At 40.4% G+C, this 27,254-nt stretch overlaps 2 protein-coding genes and 1 long non-coding RNA gene across 5 annotated transcripts in view; all 3 read right to left on the bottom strand.

Moving 5' to 3' along the window:
• Nucleotides 1-1,898: 1,898 nt before the first annotated feature.
• Nucleotides 1,899-4,100, bottom strand: LOC116219311. Its single transcript, XR_004163154.2, has 2 exons — nt 3,989-4,100; nt 1,899-2,936 (listed from the first exon to the last, which is right to left on the bottom strand). It is a non-coding gene; the product is annotated as an uncharacterized LOC116219311 (long non-coding RNA).
• A 298-nt stretch (nt 4,101-4,398) lies between these two features.
• Nucleotides 4,399-15,913, bottom strand: LOC116219242. 3 transcript variants are annotated; one of them, XM_031562403.1, is made up of 11 exons: nt 15,862-15,913; nt 8,056-8,415; nt 6,490-6,574; nt 6,220-6,254; nt 6,084-6,139; nt 5,933-5,976; nt 5,612-5,826; nt 5,276-5,508; nt 4,875-4,997; nt 4,633-4,768; nt 4,399-4,514 (listed from the first exon to the last, which is right to left on the bottom strand). In XM_031562403.1, the coding sequence occupies exons 1-11, from the start codon at nt 15,905-15,907 to the stop codon at nt 4,477-4,479; spliced, it is 1,371 nt and encodes a 456-aa protein (XP_031418263.1). In that variant the 5' UTR covers nt 15,908-15,913; the 3' UTR covers nt 4,399-4,476. The 3 variants fall into 3 exon arrangements, with proteins under 3 accessions (XP_031418263.1, XP_031418264.1, XP_031418262.1); XM_031562404.1 differs by having other exon boundaries at nt 4,633-4,720; nt 6,220-6,272; XM_031562402.1 differs by having other exon boundaries at nt 6,220-6,272.
• A 3,729-nt stretch (nt 15,914-19,642) lies between these two features.
• Nucleotides 19,643-27,254, bottom strand: part of LOC105894517 (GTPase IMAP family member 8-like) — a 79,558-nt gene continuing 71,946 nt past the window's right edge. The window contains exons 2-4 of the mRNA XM_031562365.2: nt 26,204-26,908; nt 25,165-25,872; nt 19,643-22,130 (exon numbers count right to left, since the gene is read on the bottom strand). Of these exons, the coding sequence (XP_031418225.2) occupies nt 21,394-22,130; nt 25,165-25,872; nt 26,204-26,908 (2,150 nt within the window). The 3' untranslated portion in view covers nt 19,643-21,393. The remainder of the gene's footprint in view (nt 22,131-25,164; nt 25,873-26,203; nt 26,909-27,254) is intronic.

A 27,254-nucleotide genomic window follows, 5' to 3' on the forward strand; every position in this document is an offset into this window, starting at 1 on the left:
CACGTTGCCACAACGAAGCAATGTTTTACTGTAATAAAGGCCTTTAGACAGTATTGATTGGGTGAGTTATATGCTTCATATGCATCAATATAAAGAGTCTCTTTGACTAACATGCCTGAACATTGAATGACCTCCAATTTTGAAGTAGTGCCTCTATGGAACAGGACAGCTTGTGTAGGTGTAGTCCCACCATAGACTGCATTACCCACAATTACCTTGTGTAGGTGTAGTCTCACCATAGACTGCATTACCCACAATTATCTTGTGTAGGTGTAGTCCCACCATAGACTGCATTACCCACAATTCAATATATACTCTAAATATAAACATAAAAAATATGACACATTGACTGAATCATCACAAAAATGCATCACAGTCCTGTTGAGAGGAAATAAGTAAAGATCAGCTGATATGAGAACAGCACTATCAGCCAGGACTGCTGTTATAGAACCAGACTGATATAAGAACAGCACTATCAACCCGGACTGCTGTTATAGAACCAGACTGATATAAGAACAGCACTATCAGCCAGGACTGCTGTTATAGAACCAGACTGATATAAGAACAGCACTATCAACCCGGACTGCTGTTATAGAACCAGACTGATATAAGAACAGCACTATCAGCCAGGACTGCTGTTATCACACCAGACTGATATGAGAACAGCACTATCAGCCAGGACTGCTGTTATAGAACCAGACTGATATGAGAACAGCACTATCAACCAGGACTGCTGTTATCACTAGGGATGGGAATTGAGAACCGGTTCTTGTTCCCAGTGGATTGATTCCTTGGAACGATTCCACTATCTCAGTTTTGTTCGTCACCTACTGTTTGGCTGTTCCGGTGTTTTATTTTGGTTTCGTTTTACTGTTGCCTTCTAAGTTACACGTTATTTCAGTAACATTCCTGAGTTCTGTTAAGCTCTTAGTTAGTTGTAGTTTCTTGTTTTTGTGTTCCAGAGTGTGACTGTGTAGTTTAGTTCTGTCTTTTCTAGTTTTGACTGAGTTAGTCTAGCATACTTCTAAGTGTTTACCCTGTTTGTTAGTATGCCCTGTTTGTGTCCACTCCCCTGTTCCCGGGCTATATTCATCAATAAACTCTCCTTCACCCGAAACACCTGTCTGAGCCTTGACGTCCCGTCATGCAATAGTGTTTGTCTCAGGCAAGTTTATTTCTATAGCCTAGTTAGCCAACAAATATGCAGGCTAACGGTATTAATTTTCATGTTAAAGGAATGTGTATTAATATGAAAACTATTAGGCCTAAATATGGTTGCATTACAGTAATAAATATATCCATTCTGTTCATATTTGTTACCTAATTAATCTTTGTGGGGAGACGAGTATTAAAAAAAGCAATTACACTATAAATTCTCTGATTTTTATATGATAACCTGTATCATTTGAATTTGCAGTTCAGCAATTACAACCCGTCTACAAAACGTCTTTTAAAATGAGATTTATTTTCTTTTGGCCTACTACTGGCTTTGATGAGTACCCAAGCTGTGTGTGTGTATGTGAGTGAGTGAGTGTGTGCGAGTAACTGTGTGTGTGTGTGTGTGTGTGTGTGTGTGTGTGTGTGTGTGTGTATGTGTGTATGAGTGACTGTGTGTGTATGAGTAACTGTGTGTGTGTGTGTGTGTGTGTGTGTGTGTGTGTGTGTGTGTGTGTGTGTGTGTGTGTGTGTGTGAGTGACTGTGTGTGTGAGTGACTGTATGTGTGAGTGTGCGTGCGTGCGTGTGTCTGTGTACATGCAAGGATTTCATAATACAGAAACCATATGGCAAAATAAAGTTTTCAATTAACAGTGACTGCTTCTTCATGGTGCTTTTAAATGAGGCAAAGATAATGGAATACTTAGTTGCTTGTTATCAAGAAACCAGATACACAGACCACTTTGATTGCATTTTTATATTTATTTAAAATCCTATTTTGATGACAATATTGTAAAGAAGAGTGTAAAAGAAAGAAGTAACGAAATGTGACAGAATGTTTCCAACCAGGAACGGCAAACCAATACGTTGTAGGCTAATGTATCTAAAAACCTGACTTCTTGGTGTTGGTATCGGTCAATGGTTTTCCCTCTTATCTATGTGAGGGTTGTGAGTGAACTCTAACCCTCACTGCTACTTTTAGCTTTCAGAGAGAGCCTTGGACTTACATGATCATTATGATGATATTATTATATATTATATATTGCTGTTAAAAAATGGGATCTACAGATAAGAAATGCAAAATATTTCTCAAAGTTCTCAACCTTGTTCAACAGAAACAAATGGAAATTGAAATAGAGGATGAAATGAAATAGAATGAAAAAGAAACATTCAAAAGTTTGTTTTTTACATAGATGCAATGACGTTCATTTTGACATCCATCCCTGATTTACAACATTTTAACATTTACACAAATGACGAGACTCAAATCTATAGCCAAATCTGGCAGGGACAAGTCTTCCTTATTAAATGAAAATTTTTGATAAAATGTTTATGCTTAAAAAGGCAGATCGGAGAAAACAACGGCTCGTTTTGGTTTACCTGTTTTCATATTAGAATTTAAGTAAAAATCTAAATGCCCCATGAGTTAAACAATACATCTGTGATTGACACACAATTAACATTTTAAGGCTAAATATTCAAATCTCCTTTCTCAAAAGCGCACAGCAGAAGACCTACATTGCAGACTGCTCAATGTCCTCCACCAGTAGAGGGTCATGAGCTTTCAGAGCCTCATAAAACCTATCCTGGGCCTTGGTGCCTCTCCTGTCCAGCATGGTCATGAGGGTATAGTTCTTTTCCTGTGTGGTTGACCTGCTTTCCACCTCCTCCCTTTCCAGAGCGGTGATGGCATTGTTGCGCTCCAGGTCGATCAGAAGAGGTGCAAGGATACCAAGACGGACCTCTAGCTCCCCCTTGTGTTTCTTGAAGAACCCATGACCTGATGGAAGTAAGGAAGAAAGAATGATGATTGTGATGGTGAAAGAAATGGGACTCATTTAATAATGCCCTTTCCATATATGATGCATACAGTCTAAAATGACTGGTAGGGCTAGTCTGTAAATGATCACAGACATCGGGATAGAAGACAACATATGCCCTTTTCTGACGCCAAACTGGCCATGGCTATAGTTAAAGGCTGTGAAGACATCATGTCAGAAACACATAGAGAGACAAACATGAGGTTATCCTGAAGGACAATTAAACGATGCAGCATTTTATAGCCACCTTTCATGTGGTTAAATGTATCTCTTTTCCATTGTTTTAAACCTGTTATAGACCTGATATAGACCCTTTACATGTCTGTCTATGAATTTCCAAGTCTCAAATACAAATATCATAAACATCCCTAGGTTTATGTAATGGTTGTGTGTGTGTGTGTGTGTGTGTGTGTGTGTGTGTGTGTGTGTGTGTGTGTGTGTGTGTGTGTGTGTGTGTGTGTGTGTGTGTGTGTGTGTGTGTGTTTGTGTGTGTGTGTGTGTGTGTGTGTGTGTGTGTGTGTGTGTGTGTGTGTGTGTGTGCTGCATTTAATATGCCACTTGATCCAAATGTCTAAAAGTGGGAGAAATGGAAAGTTGAGGTCAGAGGGAGGGAGGGAGGGAGGGAGAAGGGGTCAGGAGAGAAGGAGGGAGAAGGGGTCAGGAGAGAAGGAGAGGGAGAAGGGGTCAGGAGAGAAGGAGGGAGAAGGGGTCAGGAGAGATGGAGAGGGAGAAGGGGTCAGGAGAGAAGGAGGGAGAAGGGGTCAGGAGAGATGGAGAGGGAGAAGGGGTCAGGAGAGAAGGAGGGAGAAGGGGTCAGGAGAGATGGAGAGGGAGAAGGGGTCAGGAGAGTAGGAGGGAGAGATGAAAGAAAGAAAGAAAGAAAGAGGGAAAGGTGGAGAGTGCCTCTCCTAAGAGTTAAGAACTCTACATGCTACAAGATTAGACAGGATGGGTGCCAGGAGCCCTAGACGCTTCTCCAGCGCTGCTTTGTGTCTGTGGAAGAAGTTCTGACCTGGCGGGGTGTAGGGACTTGAGGACCTGGATTCTTAAACAGAAACATGGGTCTGTCATTAAAATACTGGTTAACACTGCTAATTACTGCTATTGAAATACTGACTAACAGTATAGTTCTAGTTACTATTAGGTCATTCACAAACATTTTACACATAAGGTCTACAATTTCAAATTCATTGTAATCCTAAATGTTATTACAAATTACTTCATGTTGTTACCCGGATGTCCCTTGTAAGTCATTTGGTCATCTACTTTGTAACAGGATAAGTAATTGTGAAGTAAATGTCAAAAATAAGTACTGTATTCTAAGTATTGTTTACAATAGATTGTAAAGAACAACACAAATTACAAAAACAAACAATGACACTTTAGTTAAATGAGTTGATTTGTAGTCTGTTATCTACCAACAACGTGGGAAACCCTTCAGAACAACTGTACTCAGGTTCTGACAGAGGGAACCGTGTGAAAATCATCTTAGTGTAAAAATCACTGCTTACCTGCTGAAGTCCCTCCCTTCTGGTGAGCTGTTAATAGAAAATAACAATATCATCTGAAACTGCAATTCAGCTAATTGTTTCTAAACATTATTTTACTTCCAATACATGTCATGAAATGTTTCCCAAGTGTCAGAAACCTATTTACCTGGAAGGTTTATATAGGTCTTCCACACATGCCCATGGCCACTTTCATGCAGACATATTTCAATGGGTTCCATGATGGATAAAAACACCTGAAATGTTGGACAGCAGACTTCATAGCCTTCATGATATGTACCGATCTGCAGCCCATCAAGAAAAGAGAAAAGGAGTTGCTCTCATCACCTTTGACTGATCAACATCTAAATTTAGAACCAATAAAAAATCATGAATCATCATTCTATTTACCTCTGGAATTACTTTGTGCTTCTCTGAAGGGCAGCTGAGACTATATTCCTTATCAGGGATTAGTTTGCAGTTTGATATGGTTTCAATATAGGTCTGCTTCAACTTCCTCCTCTCTTCACGCACCTGACATTGGAAGAATATCATCAATTACAATTAAGATAAATAGACATTTAAAAATGAATAATCTAAAATGAGCACAGAAATGTTAATTCATTTGAACATGTAATCATGATCATGTATTCCAATTTATGCCTCACAGTCAGAGTTCTTTAGGGAACATGTGTCAGTATTGCCTAAATATGTCTTAGTTTTATTTAAATGTCCTATTTATTTGTCTAATTCACAAGTAAGCAGGAAATGAAATATGATTAATGTCTTCTAAAAAATCCTAAAAATCCTACCTCAAAGAGAACAACATTTCTTGGAAACAGAAAAACATTCAGTGTAAACTCATCTAGAAAGAGTATCACAAGAGCTTGGATCCAACACTTTTTTCGTCTTTTTTTGCCAAGTCCAAACAAAGAGAATCCATTGACGTTAAAAAACACATGGGTGTCTGAAGTTGTCAGAGGCTGGAGCATTTCAAACTCTTTGTCACATATGTGAATTATAGTTAGTGGTTGAGTCTTATCACCTGCAGAAACAGAGAAAAAGTCATCTTGCATGTGGCAAAATAGACAAGTTTGCAAACACTAAATGCCTTGCAAGGGGAAAGTAGCTTTGAAACAGCCACTCACTGGAAATGATCTCACAGTGTGGAAATCCCAGCTGGCTGACCGTCCCCTGAAGACCTTTCATCTTGAACAGGGGACCCGCTGCCATTAAACCTTCACACTCCAGCTGTCCATAGTCCCAGGATGCTGTGTGGTACTGCACCTCAGCCGTCGTGTCCGTTTTGAAGACCAGGCCTGTGTAACGACACTGGAACACACCTGCAGAGCTACAGCTAAACCTGCAATCAGAGCAAATCAGGAACGAGTAAATCATACAGGTTTATGAAAGGTTTATGAAAGTTTATAAAATAAGACCTTCTGACACTGGCAAATGCAACAGCCAACCTGTATGTGGTCCTCTCTGAAGTAGTGATCTCTGGTGTGAAGACCTGAGGGAGAGAAAACCAATCATATTGATATTGTATGGCTGACAGGAAAAATATAGTAATGACTATGACATAATAAATATTATAATACAATTATTAAATTCACATACCTCTACATCTCCATTGCATTCCCTGTCTTCAGCACTACACATATCTTCCACTTCCCCTGCAAAACCACAGATTTGTAAACAGGACTTAATGAGGACTTGATTGACTGCAGAGATACATGTGGGATGTTAATCATACCTTTCTTTTCTGGAAGCTGTCCGCCAAGGTGTCCTCTGCAGAAAGCAGCAATACTTTCAGATCAAATGAAAGATTAAATAAACTTAATTTTAAATATATTTTTCCAATAACTTTTTTCACATAATTTCACAATGTCTAAAACACAATTAACAACATAATTATTTCCCAACATTATGGTAGAACATTTTCAAAATCTGTATGCAAGATATGTGTTTGTAAAAAGTTTATCAAATACCAAAATGGCAGTATAATGAACTATATTTAGTTTACCTCTCTGTTTTCTGTGGAATAGACATGTGTGATAGCACTGCTACTGAGGGGCCAGGGGCTTCGCAGTTCTCTGATTCATCTTCATCTTTAGAAAAATAAACCATTAATGTCTCAACCCATTAACCGCAATTGGTGTTTACTTCTTGGAACTATCACAATTTAAAAAATGGTCAGAACGATGACTGGTCAAATTTAACTTCAGAATCTATTGCCAGTGATCACTACAGAAAACATGTTCATGTCATTTTATGAAGACAAAAACATTGTAAGTTACATCAGTTTGTAGACACTTCTGTGATCAAGCATGGCTCTATCCAGCTCTGAGGTCACTGAGGTCTGCAACTCTGGAATGTTTTCAGATAAAAAAATAAAAATTGTAGCTAAATACTACTGAATGAAAATCCAGTGGTTAAGAATGCGTCATCTGACTGTGTGCATGCAGGCTGTAGGGCGTGTGTGTGTGTGTATAGGCATTTTTTTCTTTTTAATTACAATATTTAGGTTCCTCTGAAAATAGTGATTTTGAAAAGAGAATGTTAAGAGTTGATTTAAACAAAGAAATAGAATAATTACATTCTTACTGTTCTCAGATTATTTGTGCTGTGTCTGTGCTGAATGTAAGCATACGGTATGTGGCACTTTGGGATCAATATTTTTTTAGATAGGTGAAATAGATAAAAATGTCAAGGCACGTCAAACTACCTCAAAAGTGTCTGACAGGCCTCAATCTTATAGTCAACTGTGAAGAGGCTCTGTAATACTAGCTTTATAGGCAGAGTTTCAAAAAAGAAAAAGAAAAAAAGATAGCCAAGACTAGCCTGTGAAAGGTAAAGACTAAAATGAACAAATTACTAAAATAAAAACTGCTACTGGGCAGAAGATGATTGAAAGAAAACATGGACAGACGAATGTAACTTGAGGTGTTTAGATCCCAGAGAATACACTGCTGAGGTATAGAGTTTGTAGAGTAAAAAGAAACAAGTAAGGCTTGCCACTTTCATCAACAAGACAACAAGACAAACCAACCCAAAGCACTGCTCCACATTATGCAAGACTTATTTCAGAAGAAGCAGTCAAGCTTTAATACAGCTAACTTTGTAATAGCATGAATTGAAGGAATCTCTAATGAAAGCTGTTATTTTAAGCAGAAAATAATTATTTCCGGCCTTGGTCATATCTTCAAAATATTGTATTTTTCTATTAATTTCCCCACTTATTTGATGGATACAAATATGAGTTTTCCTTGAAGACGTGTCATTTTCTGGTGAATATCAAACTTACCAAACTTGAACAATAGTATGATTTCAAAACTGCTGTACAGGGTTAAATTCCCTACGTTACAGAAGTCATGAGATAATAGTAATGCACCAGTAAGAAGTACATGTTGTATTACACTTCACTTTAAATGATGAAACCGTTTTCTTCAATTTTATGGCAATGGACTAATATTAAAGTAAATGTACATATCAATGATATATATAACACAAAACACACACAGAGATAATAATTCATCAAGGGAAATGAAAGCAAAAAACACTATTCTTGTACATAAGAGAATCAACTCACTGACTGAAAATGTATGAGCATCTTTCTGCCCGAGGACATCCATCTGTCTGTCCTCCATCTGTCTGTCCTCTGCTCCCTGTTGTTTCCCTCTCTCCTCCATTTCCTCCAGTCTCTTTCTGTCCATCTCAGAATGACGGCCGATGTTTCCTGACTCTGGGCCAGTCTTCTCAGCTCTGAACTCTCCAGCTTTTCTAGAACCTCTCGGAGTTCCAGAACTCATAGAGCCGATTCCAGAACTCACAGTGTTGATGGATTCCTGATAGCTCTGTTCAGAGGGGGCTTCAGATGGTGCTGCTGATGTGTGTGTGCCGTAGCCAGAGCTTTCCTCTTTGAACCTCTCAGATCTGTCATCTCCACTCACTGAAACAGAACACAATTACACTTAAGAGACACTTAAGGATTACACTCTGCGACTGCACATGAACTGCACATGAACTGCCCCATATTTGCAACCACTAGCGCACCCAAACAGACATGGTTTGCACACACATGCACACACAAACACTCATACCACTGATTACAATTGGATCCACCTCATGGACACCGCTAATTGCCTAAACTGGCAGAGGGGACACGAAAAATGGTCTGGGCTCTTTGTTTTATGATTGTGAAGAAATGCTATGTTCGTGTCTCGGGGTCTGTCTTGTCATTGTGTATCGTTTAGTGTTTGTATCTACCCCTCGTGTGTAAAAATGGTGCTGGCCGCCAGGTGTGTATATGTTCATTGTTCTGTCTAGTTGAGTTAGTCAAGTCTTGTCAGGTATGTGCATTTATGTGGACCCTTATGTTTGACTGGTGATTTTTGTCCTCTACCCCATTTAGAGGCTTAGCAGGTATTTTTATTAGAGATTGTACTGCTGCATGTTGTCCTCTACCCCATTTAGAGGCTGAGCAGGTGATATTCCTGGAGACTGTTGCTTTTTGTCCTCTGCCTATTGAAAGGCTTAGCAGTTCTCCAGAATATTGGATGCGTAATAAACCTTATATTTGAACCCTCACTCTGTCTCTGAGCTTTCGGGCCAAACCCACACATTTTGACGGCAAACGAGGCTCGGTCCGTCACAACTTACTCTATCAATGTCACCAGTCATCCCAAAAGGACATGTAGAGCGTCCACTTTTACTGAGGCGGTTTTAATTTGCTGCCACCATATCTACAAGTTTCCCTAGGTGCACTTTAAATGTCAAGATACTGTCTCTGACACCGATTTAGTCATTTACATTTACATTTACATTTAGTCATTTAGCAGAGTATTTAACAAAGAAAAAGCATAATTACCAATAACTTGCAGTCAGTACTTTCAGTCAGGACTGATGCTGTTAATATCACACGTATGGGCCAGATTTACTTACAGAATTGCGCCCACTTCAGGCGTAATTTCTACGTAAAATGCGGGTAAAGACATAGAACCATATTTACAAACTCGGCGCACTTGGGTAAAATCGCAGAGGCAAGTTGCGCTTCCCGTGTAATGCATATGCATACATGGGAGGGTATAAGGGAAAGTGGGTGTTCTCCGCAAAAAGATGAGACGAGATGGCCCTAATTATGCATTGCGTGGTATTTAAAGTTGCCTGACGAGAGCGCATCTCTAATTTGCATGAGAATTCTCCGCCTCATGAAAGCAGGTCTAAATCGGGTCTGTTCCATTTGTAACGAAACAAGAGATGTTTTAGCATGACATATCAGCTGCTAAATGAAAACTATGTGCGTGCGAGAAATTTGATGCAATTCATTTAAAAAAAATAAAAAATACAAACATCCGGGTTTTGGGAGGGGATACAGGTGAAATTATAACAGAAATGTTATTTGTTTTAATGTTTATATTTGATATATCATTTCATAGGCATATTACAATGCTGTAATTTGTCCATTTAAGTTCACAACAGGGTACCAGACCATACATATCTTGAACAGAGGGCTCTGCAGTATCCATACCCCTTCCACACTTTCCACCTGATCAGAAACCAGTGTTTGTTGGACGACATCTTCTAAGATGGTTAATGGTTCGGTTTGTGGGGAGCCTGAGCCGGTCATCCTGGTCTGAGCTCGGTTGAATGGCTCTTTTTCTTTTGGATGTATAAATTTGAAAACTCCGGGTTGACAAATGACAATTGTTGTCATGGTTACGCCACTCCTTTCCCTCTCTTTATAGCCTCTCGAGCGCAAGCTACCCCCAGTGCCATGGCAACTGAACGTCAGCGTCTCTGAAAACCTGCTTTTCCCCTGTCCACACTACAACGCAAGCTTTCAAATGTATCCGCCTTGGGCAGCGCTTTTGAAAAGCATCGTTTTCAGTGTCGGAATACGCCGTTTTAGTGTGGACGGAAGGGCTAAACGGAGAAATATTAATGCGTTTCTATATTTACCCGGGTTAGTGTGGACGGGGCCTAAGTTTGCTGCAACCTTGTGAACCAAAAGCTCGAATTCTAAATCTAACTCATCATCCATGGTGGCAGTAACACGCAGGCCCATTCTCCCGTCTTTTAGGGGCGGGCTAATTACACTAGAGGGCTGATAAATACTACGGAAAATGCGGAAACACAGCCCAGTACTTTTGGGCCTGAGGTCAAATGTATCACCAGATCACTAGAAGAAATGATCAGACAAATATGGCCAATATTTGTACTCAGAGAGCATTAATAGTTTCAGGTGGTCATCCTAATGTTACTGATGTCTTCACTGACAAACACATTTTTTGCACACGCTTCAATAGCTGGCTGGTTGGATGTTGTTAATTCTGAAATAATATAGCTGTCAAGGTTGCTACATGGTCAGGTAGCTAGCGTTTTTCAACTAAGCCTTTTCCTATTAAACCTCTCGATGTTTCAAATATTTTTTAACAAAAATGGCTAACAGTACTGCATGTCTCCAGAAAGGTTCAGATAAGTAGGTATATGATGGTACATTTTGTGGTGAAGTACTTCTAACCACACTGACATTAACCTAGCTGCAGGGGCGGTTTTGGACACGGCGAACCGGGCAGCCGCCCGGGGCAGCACTTTTTCATGGTACGTGGGGCGAGCACTTGAAAAAATAAATAAATAAAAATCATCTGGGCCGCGAATCGGTTTTCTATTATCTATCATACCACTGTGTGGGGAATTGGCAAATTGGCACCCCCTGCAGCTGCAGGCGCCCCTGCTCGCTAAGAAGGTGCCGCAGATCCTGTGTGAGAAGGGGGAAGGGGAGGGGGCGCGGGGGACAGTTCACCTCTGGGTCTCCCAAATGGAACTTGTTAGGTTGGAATTTTCCTCTGCTAAAGTAATCAACTTAGCTGACATGATCATAGGCATACTCATTATTCAAATTATTGTCATTGACAGTACCGGCTTACTTTCACCACTGATGTTATGCTAGGCTTAGGCAGGTTATCTCTGGTTAAAACTAGCTAATGTTAGCTATTCATTAGCTGCGCTAGCTAGTAGAGCTGCAACGATTAGTCAACGTAATCGACGATGTCGATTATGAAAAATTGTCGACGATGATTTTTATTGTCGACGCGTCATAAAATATATTAAAAAAAATTAAAACATTTTTTTTTTTTTTTTGGGCAGACGCTAGCAGAGCTACCGGTAATTTTCATTCGGCATTGCAATGCACTATAGGAAGTGCGAAATAGTGCATCTTTAACTAATAATAATTGACCATCATTGAGAAAAATGGAACAGAATCTGCAAATAGCCTAGCATACAAATCATGCACCGTTTTCTTTGCCCTCCGTTCTCGTACCTTCATGTGCTGCATATCAGAAATGGCCGACTGAAAAGCGAATTATTCTGAGACGGCTCATGTTACCATGGAAACAATAAACAAAGCTAGCTTTAGTAGCTGCTGCATATGAGATATGGCTAACAGAAAAGTTGTCATTTTTCTCAATGATGGTCAATTATTAGTAGTTAAAGAAGCACTATTCCAGTATTTCAAAGAGAATGAGCTGTGGGAGCACAAGAACAGTGAGTGTCTAGCAGCAATTATCATAGACATATATGATATATCTATAACTTATAGTAAGGTTTAAGCTTACATGTTGGAAAACAGAACGTCTCATGGAGGATGCTTGCTAACGCTATTTAATTTATGTTAAGTGCAATGTAGTAAATCAGTGAATTATCAGAGTAGCCTGTATTTTCGTTTGTTCTGAATAGTTAACCTCCTCCACTTAGCATTCTTCAAACAAAAGATTGTGGAAAAAATATATATTTCATAAGTTGAATTTGATTGTCACTTGCAGCCCAGTTATTCTTGCGTTATTTTGCACTTGCAGAGGCTTGATTGCTCATTTGAGTTACTTTTAAAACTTTATTTGCACTTTCTCTTTACTTTTAAAAGCATATTTGCACTTTAATTTGTATTACTATTTAATTTATGTATTATGATTACATTTGTTACTCAAATACATTTGAAATTCAAATTCCAACATTTTGAGTCGTTATTTTAATTTGCTATGGGAAATAATCATTAGATTAGTCGATTAATCGAAAAATTAGTCGATAGATTAATCGATTACCAAAATAATCGTTAGTTGCAGCCCTACTAGCTAGCTAGACAGTTATCGTAACGGTGTTAATTATCGGACTGCATGTGTTATCATGATAATCCATTATTAAACTGAGCATATCGATTGTTAATCCATTATTAAACTTAGCATTTAGATTGTATAACAGAATGGCCGATGTTTGACACTGTCCGATAACTGACATAGCTACGCTAGGATACTGCCCTGTCAGGGACAAGGTAATGCTAGTTAATAAACGAATAAACGTAGGTCTACGTCTCAGTGCCTCTCCAGATGAGTTAAATTAACTTAAGGTAAATTAATTTAATCTTTCCCTGAACAATTCTGGTATGGGATGTTGTTATCTGCAATTCTCCCTCTTGGGGGCGCTCGGAGGGGGTCTTGCCCGGGCGTAATTCCATGTAGAACCGCCACTGCCTAGCTGGCTGTCTAAGAACTAATTGGATCATATTGGCCAATTAATGCTAACATTAACCTTACCAAAAAAACTGCAATGAACTTTTGCACAGAAGGGCTGTTAGCACAACCAACATGACTGTCTAGGACATGACTGTCAAAACGTTGAAATGTAACAGTTATAAGAAATGACAAAACAATAGAAGGTTGCCTGTAAACTCAGCTAATCCATGTACTGAAAGTGTTTGAAAGGGTAATGTCAATTGTAAGATAAATTCAGTTCAATATGAATGTATTAACAGCTTATTCCTATTAACAATGTATATGCCTACTTTAGCCAGGATATTGTAGTTGGAAATAAGGCCAGTGTAAGAGTTGGGGAAAGCTCTCTCTCACATACCATGTGTCTGCAGACAAGGGGCCTAAGATAACATTCACTGGCCATCTGTTTTGGCTTATTCTAGCTGACCATGGCTAGTCAAGGTCAGAGGCCTTCCTGAGGCAAGGCAGGCGAGATAGCGACGCCATCTTTTTGAAGGGAGTACATTTTGTACAAAGACATAATTGTCAACTAAGAAATTACGACTGAAGAAAGTACAGTTCCCTAGGGGGGGTTACCTTAGACCCCTAGGAGTGACTTCAAGGGAGGGTCGGGTGTTAAAAGACTGACTTTTTCATATGTGTACCAGAATGCATTCTCCAGTCTTGGATGACAGAACTCTGTGTGAAGTCAAGTCAGACTGAAATTTGTACAACTCTTATACTAGTAAAAACTCAACTTGTTCAACTATCTGCTTCGTCTGGCAGTCTCTTTCTCTGAAACCAACACGCAAGAATAAGAATTAATCTAAGACAATCACTTAATTAAGTCAATTCACTTAAAGTGTGACCACGCCTTCTTACGATATAGTAGAATGAAGTTTTAAAACACATTAATGGGGGGAAATAAATAATGTGCAGATATCATAGGAAAAGCTGTTGATTTTCATTTTGGTGCCCACGTTAACAGGCTCGCGTGAGATGTGCATCTCAGGCACGGCTTAAGCCTTGTAGAATTTTGCCTTGGAGCCTATTTTTCACACGCTAGGAAAATAGTTATCAGCAAAAATAGGCAGTAAAAAGATCTTTCAATAGTCATATTGATGCCATACCAGCATCTTACATGAACTGACACCTTGTTCCACTGCAGTTGAGATGTCTTGGCTATATGTGACAGACGTGACAGACAGGGACGTGCAAAGGAATTTTGAAGGGCAGTTGCTCTGCCCTGGAAAACGGCAACACGTTAATTTTTGTCACCGCCGCTGCCACGCCCCCATCCCCTGGACGCATATTTTGCCTATATCATTTTAAACTCTCACTAACCCCCGCCGCCACGCCCCCGTCCCCTGGACGCTTATTCCGCGATTATTTTATCTAGGCAGCCGCAATACTATTTGAAAAATATATATATTTCCTTCGGAGGGGCAACTTCAGTCGAGGAGGGCAAACGGGCAGTTGCCCGAGCAACCTTAGCCGCCTCCTGTGCACGTCCTTGATGACAGAAATATAAATATTATATATTATATGTGCTATATAGTAACCTAATGTAGGCTTGAATCACATTATATCGATAAGTTAGTAGTGTCCTGTTGCTCTCTGTCTCTCTTTCGCCCTCACTCTGAACAAGCGTTATAAAAGTCACATGACTGATTTCTGGTTACAACTGGTCAGAAAGATAGGGCTGGCAGTATCAGCGCAGTATGAGAAACGTTGGAAAATGAGACGCAGCAGTTCCATAATGCAGCCGCCAGGCACATGCAACGCAGGCAGTGAGAAACAGGCCTCTGAGTTAGACACTGTAGATGGAAAGACCCTTTAGATGAGAGACAGGCCCTAGAGTTAGACACTGTAGATGGAAAGACCCTTTAGATGAGAAACAGGCCCTAGAGTTAGACACTGTAGATGGAAAGACCCTTTAGATGAGAGACAGGCCCTAGAGTTAGACACTGTAGATGGAAAGACCCTTTAGATGAGAGACAGGCCCTAGAGTTAGACACTGTAGATGGAAAGACTAGCCGGGATTTCAGACGAACTTAGCCCCGCCCACAACATTTTAGTTCGGGAAGTTCGGTCTGGCATTACTCCGTTGGGGAGAAATTATCTGCGGACAGACATTGCCGGACCAATCAAATTGTCAAGGCGGGCTTTATACGATGATGGACAGATGATCCACAGTAACATAATCAAGCACGTCACCAACACACGAGTTGAATTCGTTTTCAACAAACATGGCTGCCGCTGGAGAGCTGAAATGTATAGATTCGAGTCCATTTAGACATTGACAGTGCATTCATTTTGAAAGAGGAACAGAGAAACGCGATTAAGGCATTTGTCAATCGAAAAGATGTTTTTGCCTTCCTTCCTACGGGATCCGGTAAAAGTTTAATTTATCAGCTGGCCCTGGTCACATACTACGTTGTTCTGATTGGTTGTAGGTAACCAATTCAGCGAAGAGGCATTTTTTCTCCTGGTTCGGTTGAAACACGCCCCATAATCACAGCCCAATGGAGCGGTATCAGACTCATATTCTGACTAGAATTATGAGTATGACATCGTCAGGCTATGGAAAGACCATTTAGATGTCAAAAAGTGACATGGAAAATAGGCTATTTTGTCATTGAAACACATGGGGATGGGCCAGCCAGCAGTGGGAATAGACCTGTGTTTGCTTGACTTTTTAGAGACGTTACACTGTCCGTGTTTTTACCGTACTTCTAGGAGAAATAAAGTTAATGTTTGATTAACTTAAATCATTATTGTCTGTCTACATGGTAACTGTAGGGATGTCTGTAACACTCCAACATGCAAATTAGTCTTTTTGTAATACAAAAGGCTCACTGTTTACTCACTTTCAGAAGGACAATCCATGCTTCCCTCCAGATCCAACTCTGCCATTCGCTCTGTCATTCGCTCTGCTATCTTGTCCTTCTTCATTTTCTGGCCATCTCTTTCATACCAACTAAAGAAACCTTGCATACCAGAATTCAAAGTTAGTCAATCCCAGATACCTGCAGATGTTTATAGTATTGAATTTTAGGTTTATCTCTTGCTGCCAAAAACAATTGTAACTTATCAGTTCGATAGGGAAAGGAATCACAGAACTTCTAGTTGATAGAACTAAACCGTGTCAAAAGCAACCTTTCATAAATGAAATGCATTGCTATCTTTGTGAGTATCTCATTGGAACTTACGCTTAAGGAGGGTTTTTTTTTGCCTCCCCTTTTGTTTCTGCTTCCCTTCCCGTGTTTCCTCCAGTCTCTTTCTGTTCATCTCATAGTGACAGCCATTGTTAATTACCACCATGTCCTCAATCTTCTCCAGCAGCTGTGTTACTTGAGTCCTTTGACCTCTCCCCTCATTGTTGAGGACATGGTATCTGTTCCCACACTTCTCTACCAGCCACCTGAGGGCATCTCCTTCACTCTCAATGTGCTGCTCAATGGTTGTGTCTCCCAGCCAGTCCCTATCAGTGAACAGCACCATGGTGTGACTCCAAAGTTCCTCACCAGCAAGCCTCAAGTGTTCATGTATATTTTTTCTTTGGAGCTCTTTGATAGAATCATCTACACTTATGACCAGGAGGACAGCATGTGGTCCTGGAGGACACAGAGACACACTGTGGACAATCTGCTGTTTAGTGAGCTCAGGGGTCACTGTGATGTTGGCATCAATCCACCATCCTGGAGCCGCCACCACAGTGACTTGTCTCCCTGCTACTTCTCCCTGTCTCTTCACACACTGAGCTGTTGCCTCTACAGTATCAAACTCCTCTTTGCCCAGGATGGTGTTTCCTGATGAACTCTTCCCAGCACCTCTGTATCCCAGCAGCACAATCCTGACCTCTGAGAGATGTGGAACATCACCTGCATTTAGAAAGAGCGTATAATGAATCATTTGAGAGGGAGTCAGTAGAAAGCTATTGTTCCTAATTGGTTATTCTTAATTATCCCTTCCATCTTTTGTGTGTTCCAGTTTTGACATATCTTTTGTGCTTTTGAATCCTGAGTTGCTTTTGTGTTTTCCCCTGTTCACCCTGTACTGGTTTCAATAAACTCCCACCTCCCTGCAATCTCTGTGTCGCCCGACGTTCCTTGACACCAAGGGGCCATACAGGTTCAGAAGTAAGTAGATATTACGCTATCTAAAACTATCGAAAATTGGGCACTGTTGTGCACCCTTACAAAGCTTATGACTAAAATCGAAATAATATACTAAATAATATTCCCATACACCTAGCCAGGTAGCCTCTCTCTCTCTCTCTCTCTCTCTCTCTCTCCTTTCATATCACATTGCTAATGCTTATAATAATACTGATAACATGGCCATATTGCCTACTGTTAAATCTACTACCCAAAGGTATCTCCTTATCTGGTTCTGAAATGAATGTCTACTAACAAAAATGTTCTCTCTCCCTTATAGCATGTTCCAATTGCTGATGGAGGTGGAAACATTGCTCCTCACCCCCACTACTCCTCATCTACGCATATGGACAGCCAAACTCTACCCACTCACTCTGTTTTTTTCTTTCTCTCCTAATCTAGACTATCTTCGCTATGGGACGCTGCTGTAGTCTCTTCACCCGATCCACCTGTAGAAACCCTCGGCAAATTGCACCCACCGCCACCGGACTGCCGTACACTTACTCTACCCCATACCCTACGCTAACATTTACATACAATATATATTATTGCCACCACCAACATGTTTCTCTGTCCCTGCCCCCCTTACCCCTGTATCAGTAACCCTATGAACACAGTGTATACCCACTAAACTGGTCTTGTTTGTATCATGTATTTACCACCGGATGTCTGTATATATATTATGTACATCTACCAAATGCAGACTGTGCACAACACTTGTTGTTTCCCTTCCCCTTCTGCCACACAACCCCCCCCCCCCCCCCCCCCCCCTTCCTATCTCCACCCGGCCAACCTCAAGCAGATGGGTCCCCCCTTATGTGCCGTGGTTCTACTTAAGATTCCTTCCTGACTAACAGGGAGTTTTTTCTTGCCCCTGTTGCCATTGTGCTTGCACTAAGGGGGTTCAGGCTCTGGGCTATGTAAAGCGCCTTGAGACAATTGTATTGTTATGGCGCTATATAAATAAAATTGAATTGAATTGAATATCAGTGGCTTTTTCCATGTATGTATTAATATGTATAGAAAGCTGGGTAGGATATGTTCATCCAATTCGTTTAGAAGTTCATGTAATCTACAGTATGTGTGCAGAAGGTGAAATTGTGGTCATGTATGTAGATCTTTTTGACATTGGTGAAAATTAATTTGAATTTATAAATGTTTTGCAGAACTTTTGAGGCCCCTCTGTTTCTTTCTTTGAGAAATACTTGATGAGCGTCTTCTCAATTTAATGATAGTGGACTAAAATAAATCAGACACCGATTAATACAATTATTATTTTAATATTAATCAACTCACCCAATGAAAATGTAAGAGTAGCTCTCTGCTTGTAGACATACATCTCTCTGTCATCTGCTCTCTGTCTCTGTTGTTTCCAGCTCTCCTCCATTTCCTCCAGTCTCTTTCTGTCCATCTCAAAGTGAAGGTAGCTGTTTCCTGCAACCATCTCTTCAATTTTCTCCAACAGCTGTGTAACCTGTGCATCAACACCTCTATTCTTATTGTTGAGGACATGATATCTGTTCCCACATTTCTCTATTAGAGACTGCAGGGCCCTTTCACTCTCAATGTACTGCTCAATGGTTGTGTCTCCCAGCCAGTCTCCACGGGTGAACAGCACCATGGTGTGACTCCACACACTCTCACGGAGAAACTCAATGTGTTCTTGAAATATCCTACCCTCGTCCATTGAGACGGATGCATCCATTCGTATGACCAGGAGGACAATATGTGGTCCTGGAGGACACAGAGACACACTGAGCACAATCTCCTGTTTAGTGAGCTCAGGAGTGTCTTTGAGGTTGATATTCCTCCACCATCCTGGAGCCTCGACTACTGTGACCTGTCTGCCTGCTACTTCTCCCTGTCTCTTCACACACTGAGCTGTTCTTCTCCTCAGAACAAACTTCTCTCTTCCCAGGATGGTGTTTCCTGATGAACTCTTCCCACCATATCTGGGTCCCAGCAGCACAACTCTGAATTCTGACAGGGGAGGTGATTTCCCTGTAATATAGAATATGAGATTTAAAAAGGCATTCATCATAATAAAATTCCCATCTCATCAATTAGGTTTCATTTAAATCAAATTATAAATGTTTCTGTGCCTGACCACACACATTTACATTCAGATAGATTTCCCTAATAGTGTGAATAACATACCTTAGTTAAAGGGTTTAAGCAGATCATTTAAAGAAATGTGTTCATTTAATTTCCTTTAAATGTATTAAAATGTATACATCATTACAGAATTATCTAAATGTCTCAATAACTGCTATCTTATTATTGTTGAAAGTACATTTTCACGAGCCTTTCCCTTTCACCATTTTACCAAAGTTATCAAAGTTTTAGGTTACCTCTCAGCGTTAAGAAACTACTCATCCCACATTTGGTCTGTTTGCACCTGGTCACCCTACATGTAGGCCCACTGTATTTGTTTGAACAGCAGTAGCCTGAATACACCACTAGGTGATGCAATAGCACTGTCTGTCCCCTTCTGCTATAGGGAGAGTTCAGCAAGTTTTGCTGTTTGTTTGTTCCTTAACAGAAGTATTGGGACTCATTCTGCATAGGACGCCATGCTTGTTTAAGTTTATTTTCATCGACCCTGTAGGTAAGCAGTGTTAATGGCGTCCTACATTATCATAAAAATATCAGGATTAAGATCACCCATCTAGATCGGACTGCAACAGCAAGCATAAATCCCCCTCACTCTGTCCAGGTCTATATAATACCTCTATGACTAAAATGACTGAGGTCGTACCTTGAGAGCAAGACTCCATGTTTTGTAATTCCAGGTATTACTTGGCTCATGGGCTACAGCCCCGAATGTTTTACATTTCTAGAAAATGTGGTTTTATTGTTTTTATTGTTTTGTTTTTTTTACAAAAATAAGAATAATAATAGAAATAGCCCTGGGTCTTATCATCTGTCGGTCAGCAATAGTATGATATCGTTGATCAAAAACACAAGTAGCTTTGGGTCATCTGTGTGTCATTCAAGCAGCAGATCTACTTCACACTACTTGGCAGGCGTGCATGTGAACACGAGAGAGAGCGCACACCGGCTACAGGGCTTGTCATTGTTTGCATCTGGTGGTAGCTAGCTAGCTAATTCACTAAGGCAAGGCTTGAAGGCTAAGGATATAAGAACATTTATCTAAAACAAAAAGGATGAAGGCAACAAGGTGCAGGTGAGGAGGAGGAGGAGTTATTTCCTGTTGTTGACTATTTGGGCAAAAGGGAAATAGTCAACGTCCGTGTCCCGTGACAGTGTGGCCTAGTGTTTCATAGACAGGCAGTGTGGTCTTATTGATGGGGTGATGTTCATGTGAGTCAGACAGACTCTGCATGCCATGAAGTCTTTAGGCTGTTTCTGTCTCAAACTGTGTACAAATGGGGCATTTAACCTGCAGAATTTAATTGCCAAACATTCCCAGGGGAGAATACCCCCGGATCCCCCTACAGGTTCCTTACTGGGTAAGCCCCAAATGTTTTCATCTCCTAGCAACACCCCTGCCCATGATGCACTTCTGTAGGCAGCATGATCTCGGAGTGTCTTTTTCTTCCCAGTGCTTGATGAAGATATTTGGGTCCTGCATTTTTGTGCTGATATTATGGTACGTCTAAATGATGGGTGTCAGATGTTTGCAAAGGGGTGCAATATCAGTGCTTGACATAGGCGCTATTTCCCTTAAATACGAGTAATATGAACAGCTTTGGGGGTTTACTGACAACACAGATAACGCATCCAATAATGTCTAGGCTACAGACAAGGATGGAGGCACTGGTGATGACAGAAGCACCAGGCTTCGCTTACTTTGGAAAAAAATGTAGGCTTCAGTCAAGGAAAATCACATGACATGTAGAATTGAACGACACCCAAAGCAGTGTCTTGACACATCTGCACTTCTAAAGGTTAGACCCGGTGTCAAGAGGTCAGTTTAGAGCTTCTCATCACTATCATGCGCTGGTCTGCATCGGAGTAACACTTTGAACCCTGATTGCATGATTTTAAATTTGATATACAGAAGAAATTAATTAATTTAATTTCCATCATTGATATTTAAAGGTGTTAAAACATGTGAAATATATTGGTTTTGGTGCTGTTACAGCATTTATATCACATTGACTTGAGGATGTTTTCCTGCTATGTGAATTAACATCATACCACACTGCTTTATGTTTCCCATTAAGTTCACAGCTTCTTGTAATTTCCTTCTAGTACATTTTACTAGAAAAATTGCATTTACAAAAAAGTTAAGATGCGAGGCAACTTACTCTTCAGTGACTGGAGGTGTTGTCTTTGCTTCTCCACCTTCATCAGTCTCTCTTTTACTCTGTCTTCCTCTTCTTTCCTCTTTTTCTGTATTTCCTCCAGTCTCTTTCTGTCCATCTGAAAGTGATGGCCCCTGTTTCCTGCAACCATTTCTTCTATCTTCTCCAACAGCTGTGTAACCTGTGTATCATCACTTCTATTTTCATTGTTGAGGACATGATATCTGTTCCCACATTTCTCTATGAGAGACTGCAGGGCCCCTTCACTCTCAATGTGCTGCTCAATGGTTGTGTCTCCCAGCCAGTCTCCACGGGTGAACAGCACCATGGTGTGACTCCACACACTCTCACTGAGAAACTCAACGTGTTCTTGAAATATCCTACCCTCGTCCATTGAGACGGATACATCCACACGTATGACCAGGAGGACAGCATATGGTCCTGGAGGACACAGAGACACACTGAGCAAAATCCCCTGTTTAGTGAGCTCAGGAGTGTCTGTGAGATTGACATTCCCCCACCATCCTGGAGCCTTGACTACAGTGACCTGTCTGCCTGCTACTTCTCCCTGTCTCTTCACACACTGAGCTGTTCTTCTCTTCAAGTCAAACTCCTCTCTGCCCAGGACGGTGTTTCCTGATGAACTCTTCCCACGACATCTGGGTCCCAGCAGCACAACTCTGAATTCTGACAGGGGAGGTGATTTCCCTGTAATATAGAATATGAGATTTAAAAAGGCATACATCATAATAAAATTCCCATCTCATCAATTAGGTTTTATTTAAATCAAATTATAAATGTTTCTGTGCCTGACCACACACATTTACATTCAGATAGATTTCCCTAATAGTGTGAATAACATACCTTAGTTAAAGGGTTTAAACAGATCATTTAAAGAAATGTGTTCATTTAATTTCCTTTAAATGTATTAAAATGTATATATCATTACAGAATTATTTTAATGTCTCAATAACTGCTATTTTATTAATGTTGAAGTTAATGTTCACGAGCCTTTCCCTTTCACCATTTTACCAAAGTTATCAAAGTTTTAGGTTACCTCTAAGCGGTAAGAAACTACTCGTCCCACATTTGGTCTGTTTGCACCTGGTCACCCTACATGTAGGCCCACTGTATGTATTTGTACAGCAGTAGCCTGAATACACCACTTGGTGGTGCTATAGCACTGTCTGTCCCCTTCTGCTATAGGGAGAGTTCAGCAAGTTTTGCTGTTTGTTTGTTCCTTAACAGAAGTATTGGGACTCATTTTGCATAGGACGCCATGCTTGTTTAAGCTTATTTTCATCGACCCTGTAGGTAAGCAGTGTTAATGGCGTCCTACATTATCAAAAAAATATCAGGATTAAGATCACCCATCTAGATCGGACTGCAACAGCAAGCATAACCCTAACCCCTCACTCTGTCCAGGTCTATATAATACCTCTATGACTAAAATGACTGAGGTCGTACCTTGAGAGCAAGACTTGGCTTGGCTCATGGGCTACAGCCCTGAATGTTTTACATTTCTAAAAAAAAGTGGGTTTATTGTTTTTTTTTACAAAAATAAGAATAAATATAGCTGCAAGCAGCTATGCGGATTCCTCCTAAGATTGCGAAACCAGGGGAAAATGTATATTCTTTACAATTTTGGAAAGAAGAGTAAAAGAAGGAAAGAAGAGTGGAAGAAGGAAAGAATAGAGGAAAGAAGAGTGAAGAAAGAAGTGTCTTGCTAAAGGACAATTTGACAGGGAATTGAACTAACAACCTTCTGAGTACTAGACAACTTCTCTACCCCTGTACCAATGTCATCCAGGTTTATATCTCAAAGTTTTGCTTAGATATTACTTCACTTCCTGTTTCTGCTGAATTTGAGTGGCTATACCGGACAAACGGTTGTGAGGATCAAAATTCTTGGTCTGAAGATCATCTCTGGTGATTTTGAAGAAGATTTGACCAAAATTGTAGGAGGAGTAGGCTTTCAAAGGTTTTTTGATAAAACCGGGAATAACAGAAAATCTATACAACCGAAAATTGGCGCCATTGAACGTCGAATTCGTCTTGATCCAAGGAATCCAATGGTACCTCAATTTTTGAAAATCGGTCAAACGGTTCAAAAGTTACAGTGTTAACAAAAGTCCAACTTTGACCCGTTGGTGGCGCTAGCGTGGTCTAGTGGGAGACATGAAACTTGGTGTGAGTGAAGAAGGGACTGTCCTTAATGAGTGTGCCAAATTTCAGAAAAAGTTACCATATGGGATTTGAGAAAAATTGTAGGAAGAGTAGGCTTTCAAAGCAGTTTGATAAAACCGGTAATAGCGTAAAATCTATACAACCGAAAAAGAAAAAGAAAAAGAAAAAGTTACCATACGGTTCTAGGGGCTGCCATTGATTCCCATGGTACAAGAATAAATATAGCTGCAAGCAGCGATGAGGATTCCTCCTAAGAATGCGAAACCAGGGGAAAATGTATATTCTTTACAATTTTGGAAAGAAGAGTAAAAGAAGGAAAGAAGAGTGGAAGAAGGAAAGAATAGAGGAAAGAAGAGTGAAGAAAGAAGTGTCTTGCTAAAGGACGCTTTGACAGGGTATTGAATTAACAACCTTCTGAGTACTAAACGACTTCTCTACCCCTGTACCAATGTCATCCAGGTTTATATCTCAAAGTTTTGCTTTGAGACGGAGGAATCCTAATAATAGAAATAGTCCTGGGTCTTATCATCTGTCGGTCAGCAATAGTATGATATCGTTGATCAAAAACACAAGTAGCTTTGGGTCATCTGTGTCTCATGCAAGCAGCAGATCTACTTCACACTACTTGGCACGCACACATGTGAGCATGAGAGAGAGCGTGTACCAGTTACAGGGCTCATCATCTGGTGGTAGCTAGCTAGCTAATTCACTAAGGCAAGACTTGAAGGCTACAAGGTGCAGGTGAGGAGGAGGAAGAGTTATCTTCTGTTGTTGACTCAGTTTTAATACCTCCCAGTTTAAAATCGATCTCCAGACAGCACTCTTTGTAGGCTTATCTAAACCTTGGTTCACCAATCAAAGGCTTACATTTTTATTTTTTTTTGATATTCAAATGTTATAATGTTCACATGAAATATAATTTCTGTCTATAAAACCTCAATAATGTTTTCTATGGGTAATCTATGGCGATGTCCATGTCCCGTGACAGTGTGACCTAGTATTTTCATAGACAGGCGGTGTGGTCTAATTGATGGGGTAATGTTCATGTGAGTCAGACAGATGACGGGCCCTGCATGTCTCTAGGCTCCCTGTTTCTGTCTCAAACTGTGTGAAAATGGTGCAGTTAACTTCCAGAATTTAATTGGCAAAAATTCCCAGGAGAGAAAACCCCCAGATCCCACTACATGTCTGGGTGAGAAAGTTTTCATCTCCTAGCAACACTCCAGCCCATGATGCACTTCTGCAGGCAGCATGAGCTCGGAGTGTCTTTTGCTTCCCATTGCTTGATGGCGATATTTGGGTCCTGCATTTCAATTTCCATCATTGAAATTTAAAGGTGTTATAATATGGGAAATATATTGGTTTTGGGGATGGTTACAGCATTTATATCACATTTAAATTAGTTTATGAGGATGTTTTCCTGCCATGTGAATTAATATCATAACACACTGCTTTATGTTTCCCATAAAGTTCATAGCTTCTTTTAATTTTCTTCTAGAACATTTTACTTGGGATGAAAAAAGAAACATTGCATTTACAAAAATAGGCAACTCACACTTCAGTGACTGGAGGTGTTGTCTTTGCTTCTCCACCTTCATCAGTCTCCCTTTTGCTCTCTCTTCCTCTTTCATCCTCCTTTCCTGTGTTTCCTCCAGTCTCTTCCTGTCCATCTCATAATGACCTCCCCTGTTCCCTGCGACCATTTCTTCAATTTTGTCCAGCAACTCTGTTACCTGTGTGTCATCAGTGCTGTTTGCATTGTTGAGGACATGATATCTGTTCCCACATTTCTCAATCAGCCATTTCAGATGCTCTCCTTCACTCTCAATGTGCTGCTCAATGGTTGTGTCTCCCAGCCAGTCTCCATAAGTGAACAGCACCATGGTGTGACTCCACACTCTCTCACTAACAAGCTCAACGTGTTCTTGAAATATCCTTCCATTGTCCTTTGAGAAGGATGAAGCCAAAGGTATGACCAGTAGGACAGCATGTGGTCCTGGAGGACACAGAGACAAACTGAGCACAATCTCCTGTTTAGTGAGCTCAGGAGTGTCTTTGAGGTTGAAATTAGCCCACCATCCTGGAGCCTCGACTACAGTGACCTGTCTGCCTGCTACTTCTCCCTGTCTCTTCACACACTGAGCTGTTCTTCTCTTCAGGTCAAACTCCTCTCTGCCCAGGATGGTGTTTCCTGATGAACTCTTCCCATCATATATGGATCCCAGCAGCACAACTCTGAACTCTGACAGGTGAAGGGATTTGCCTGCAATAAAATATGCATGAATTATTGATGTGTACATGATATTCAAATTCCCGTCTTACAAATTACATTTCATTTAAATTAAATGAAATTATTAATATTTCAGTGTTTGACCACACACATTTACATTTACACAGAAAATTAGTAAATAAATTAGTTAATGTATTGTCCTTTAAATGTATTAAATGTGTATATATGTCATTACATATTCATTTTAATGTCTCAATAACTGCTGTTTTATTATTGTTAAAATTCATTCACTTTTGTAAATGAAAAATTCATATTTTTGTGGTGATTTTTAGGTTTTATTTATGAAATATCAAACACAACTCACTCTTCAGTGACAGGAGGTGTTGCCTTTGCTTCTCCACCTTCATCAGTCTCTCTTTTGCTCTCTCTTCCTCCTTCATCCTCCTTTCCTGTGTTTCCTCCAGTCTCTTTCTGTCCATCTCATAATAACATCCCCTGTTCCCTGCGACCATTTCTTCAATTTTGTCCATCAGCTCTGTTACCTGTGTGTCATCAGTGCTGTTTGCATTGTTGAGGACATGATATCTGTCCCCACATTTCTCAATCAGCCATTTGAGATGCTCTCCCTCACTCTCAATGTGCTGCTCAATGGTTGTGTCTCCCAGCCAGTCTCCACAGGTGAACAGAACCATGGTGTGACTCCACACTCTCTCATCAAGAATGGATAAGTGTTGTTGAACTGATGTCTTGTGCTTCTCTGTGAAACTAGCATCTGCTCGTATGACAAAACAACAACTATGTGGACCCTGATCACACAAACCTTGACTGACCACAATCTCTCTTTTGACCATTTTGAGGTTTTTCTCAAGAGATAGACATGCCCACCATCCTGGAGCCTCCACCACAGTGACTTGTCTCCCTGCTACTTCTCCCTGTCTCTTCACATACACAGCATATCTCTGTCCAGGTTGAAACTCCTCTCTGCCCAGGATGGTGTTTCCTGATGAACTCTTACCAGCATTTTCAAATCCCAGCAGCACAATTCTGAGTTCTGAAAGCAATGTGTCTCCTGCAGGAGTAAACAGAGATAATGAACAACTCAACTCAACTCAACTCAACTCAACTCAACACTTTAAGGTAAATCTGTGGTAGTGTAACTAAATAGTTCAATTGACATATAGTTTGATGTACTGTAAAGGAAAGTGTACATTTTGTGGACAATCAGCTAGTAACATTCATCAACATATAGATGTTTCATTTTAATACTAATAATGTGATTCTGCAGAACACAAATTTAACTCACCCTTTGCTGCGCTGAAAGACAGTCTTTGTCTCTGCACCTCCTTCCTTCTCTCTTCTGCTCTCCTCTCTTCTCCTGTCCTCTTCTCTTCCACCTCCTGTAATCTCTCTCTGTG

Source organism: Clupea harengus, chromosome 24, assembly GCF_900700415.2.
Source record: "Clupea harengus chromosome 24, Ch_v2.0.2, whole genome shotgun sequence".
Taxonomy (NCBI): domain Eukaryota; kingdom Metazoa; phylum Chordata; class Actinopteri; order Clupeiformes; family Clupeidae; genus Clupea; species Clupea harengus.

Excerpts from the sequence above, each read along its gene's own strand:
- LOC116219242 (XM_031562402.1), bottom strand. The coding sequence starts at position 15,907 with ATGGCAGAGTTGGATCTGGAGGGAAGCATGGATTGTCCTTCTGAAA. Across the intron at positions 6,273-6,489 it reads ATTCCACAGAAAACAGAGAG|TATTGCTGCTTTCTGCAGAG; the intron begins GTAAACTAAATA and ends TTGATCTGAAAG. Across the intron at positions 4,515-4,632 it reads GACCTATATAAACCTTCCAG|CTCACCAGAAGGGAGGGACT; the intron begins GTAAATAGGTTT and ends TTCTATTAACAG.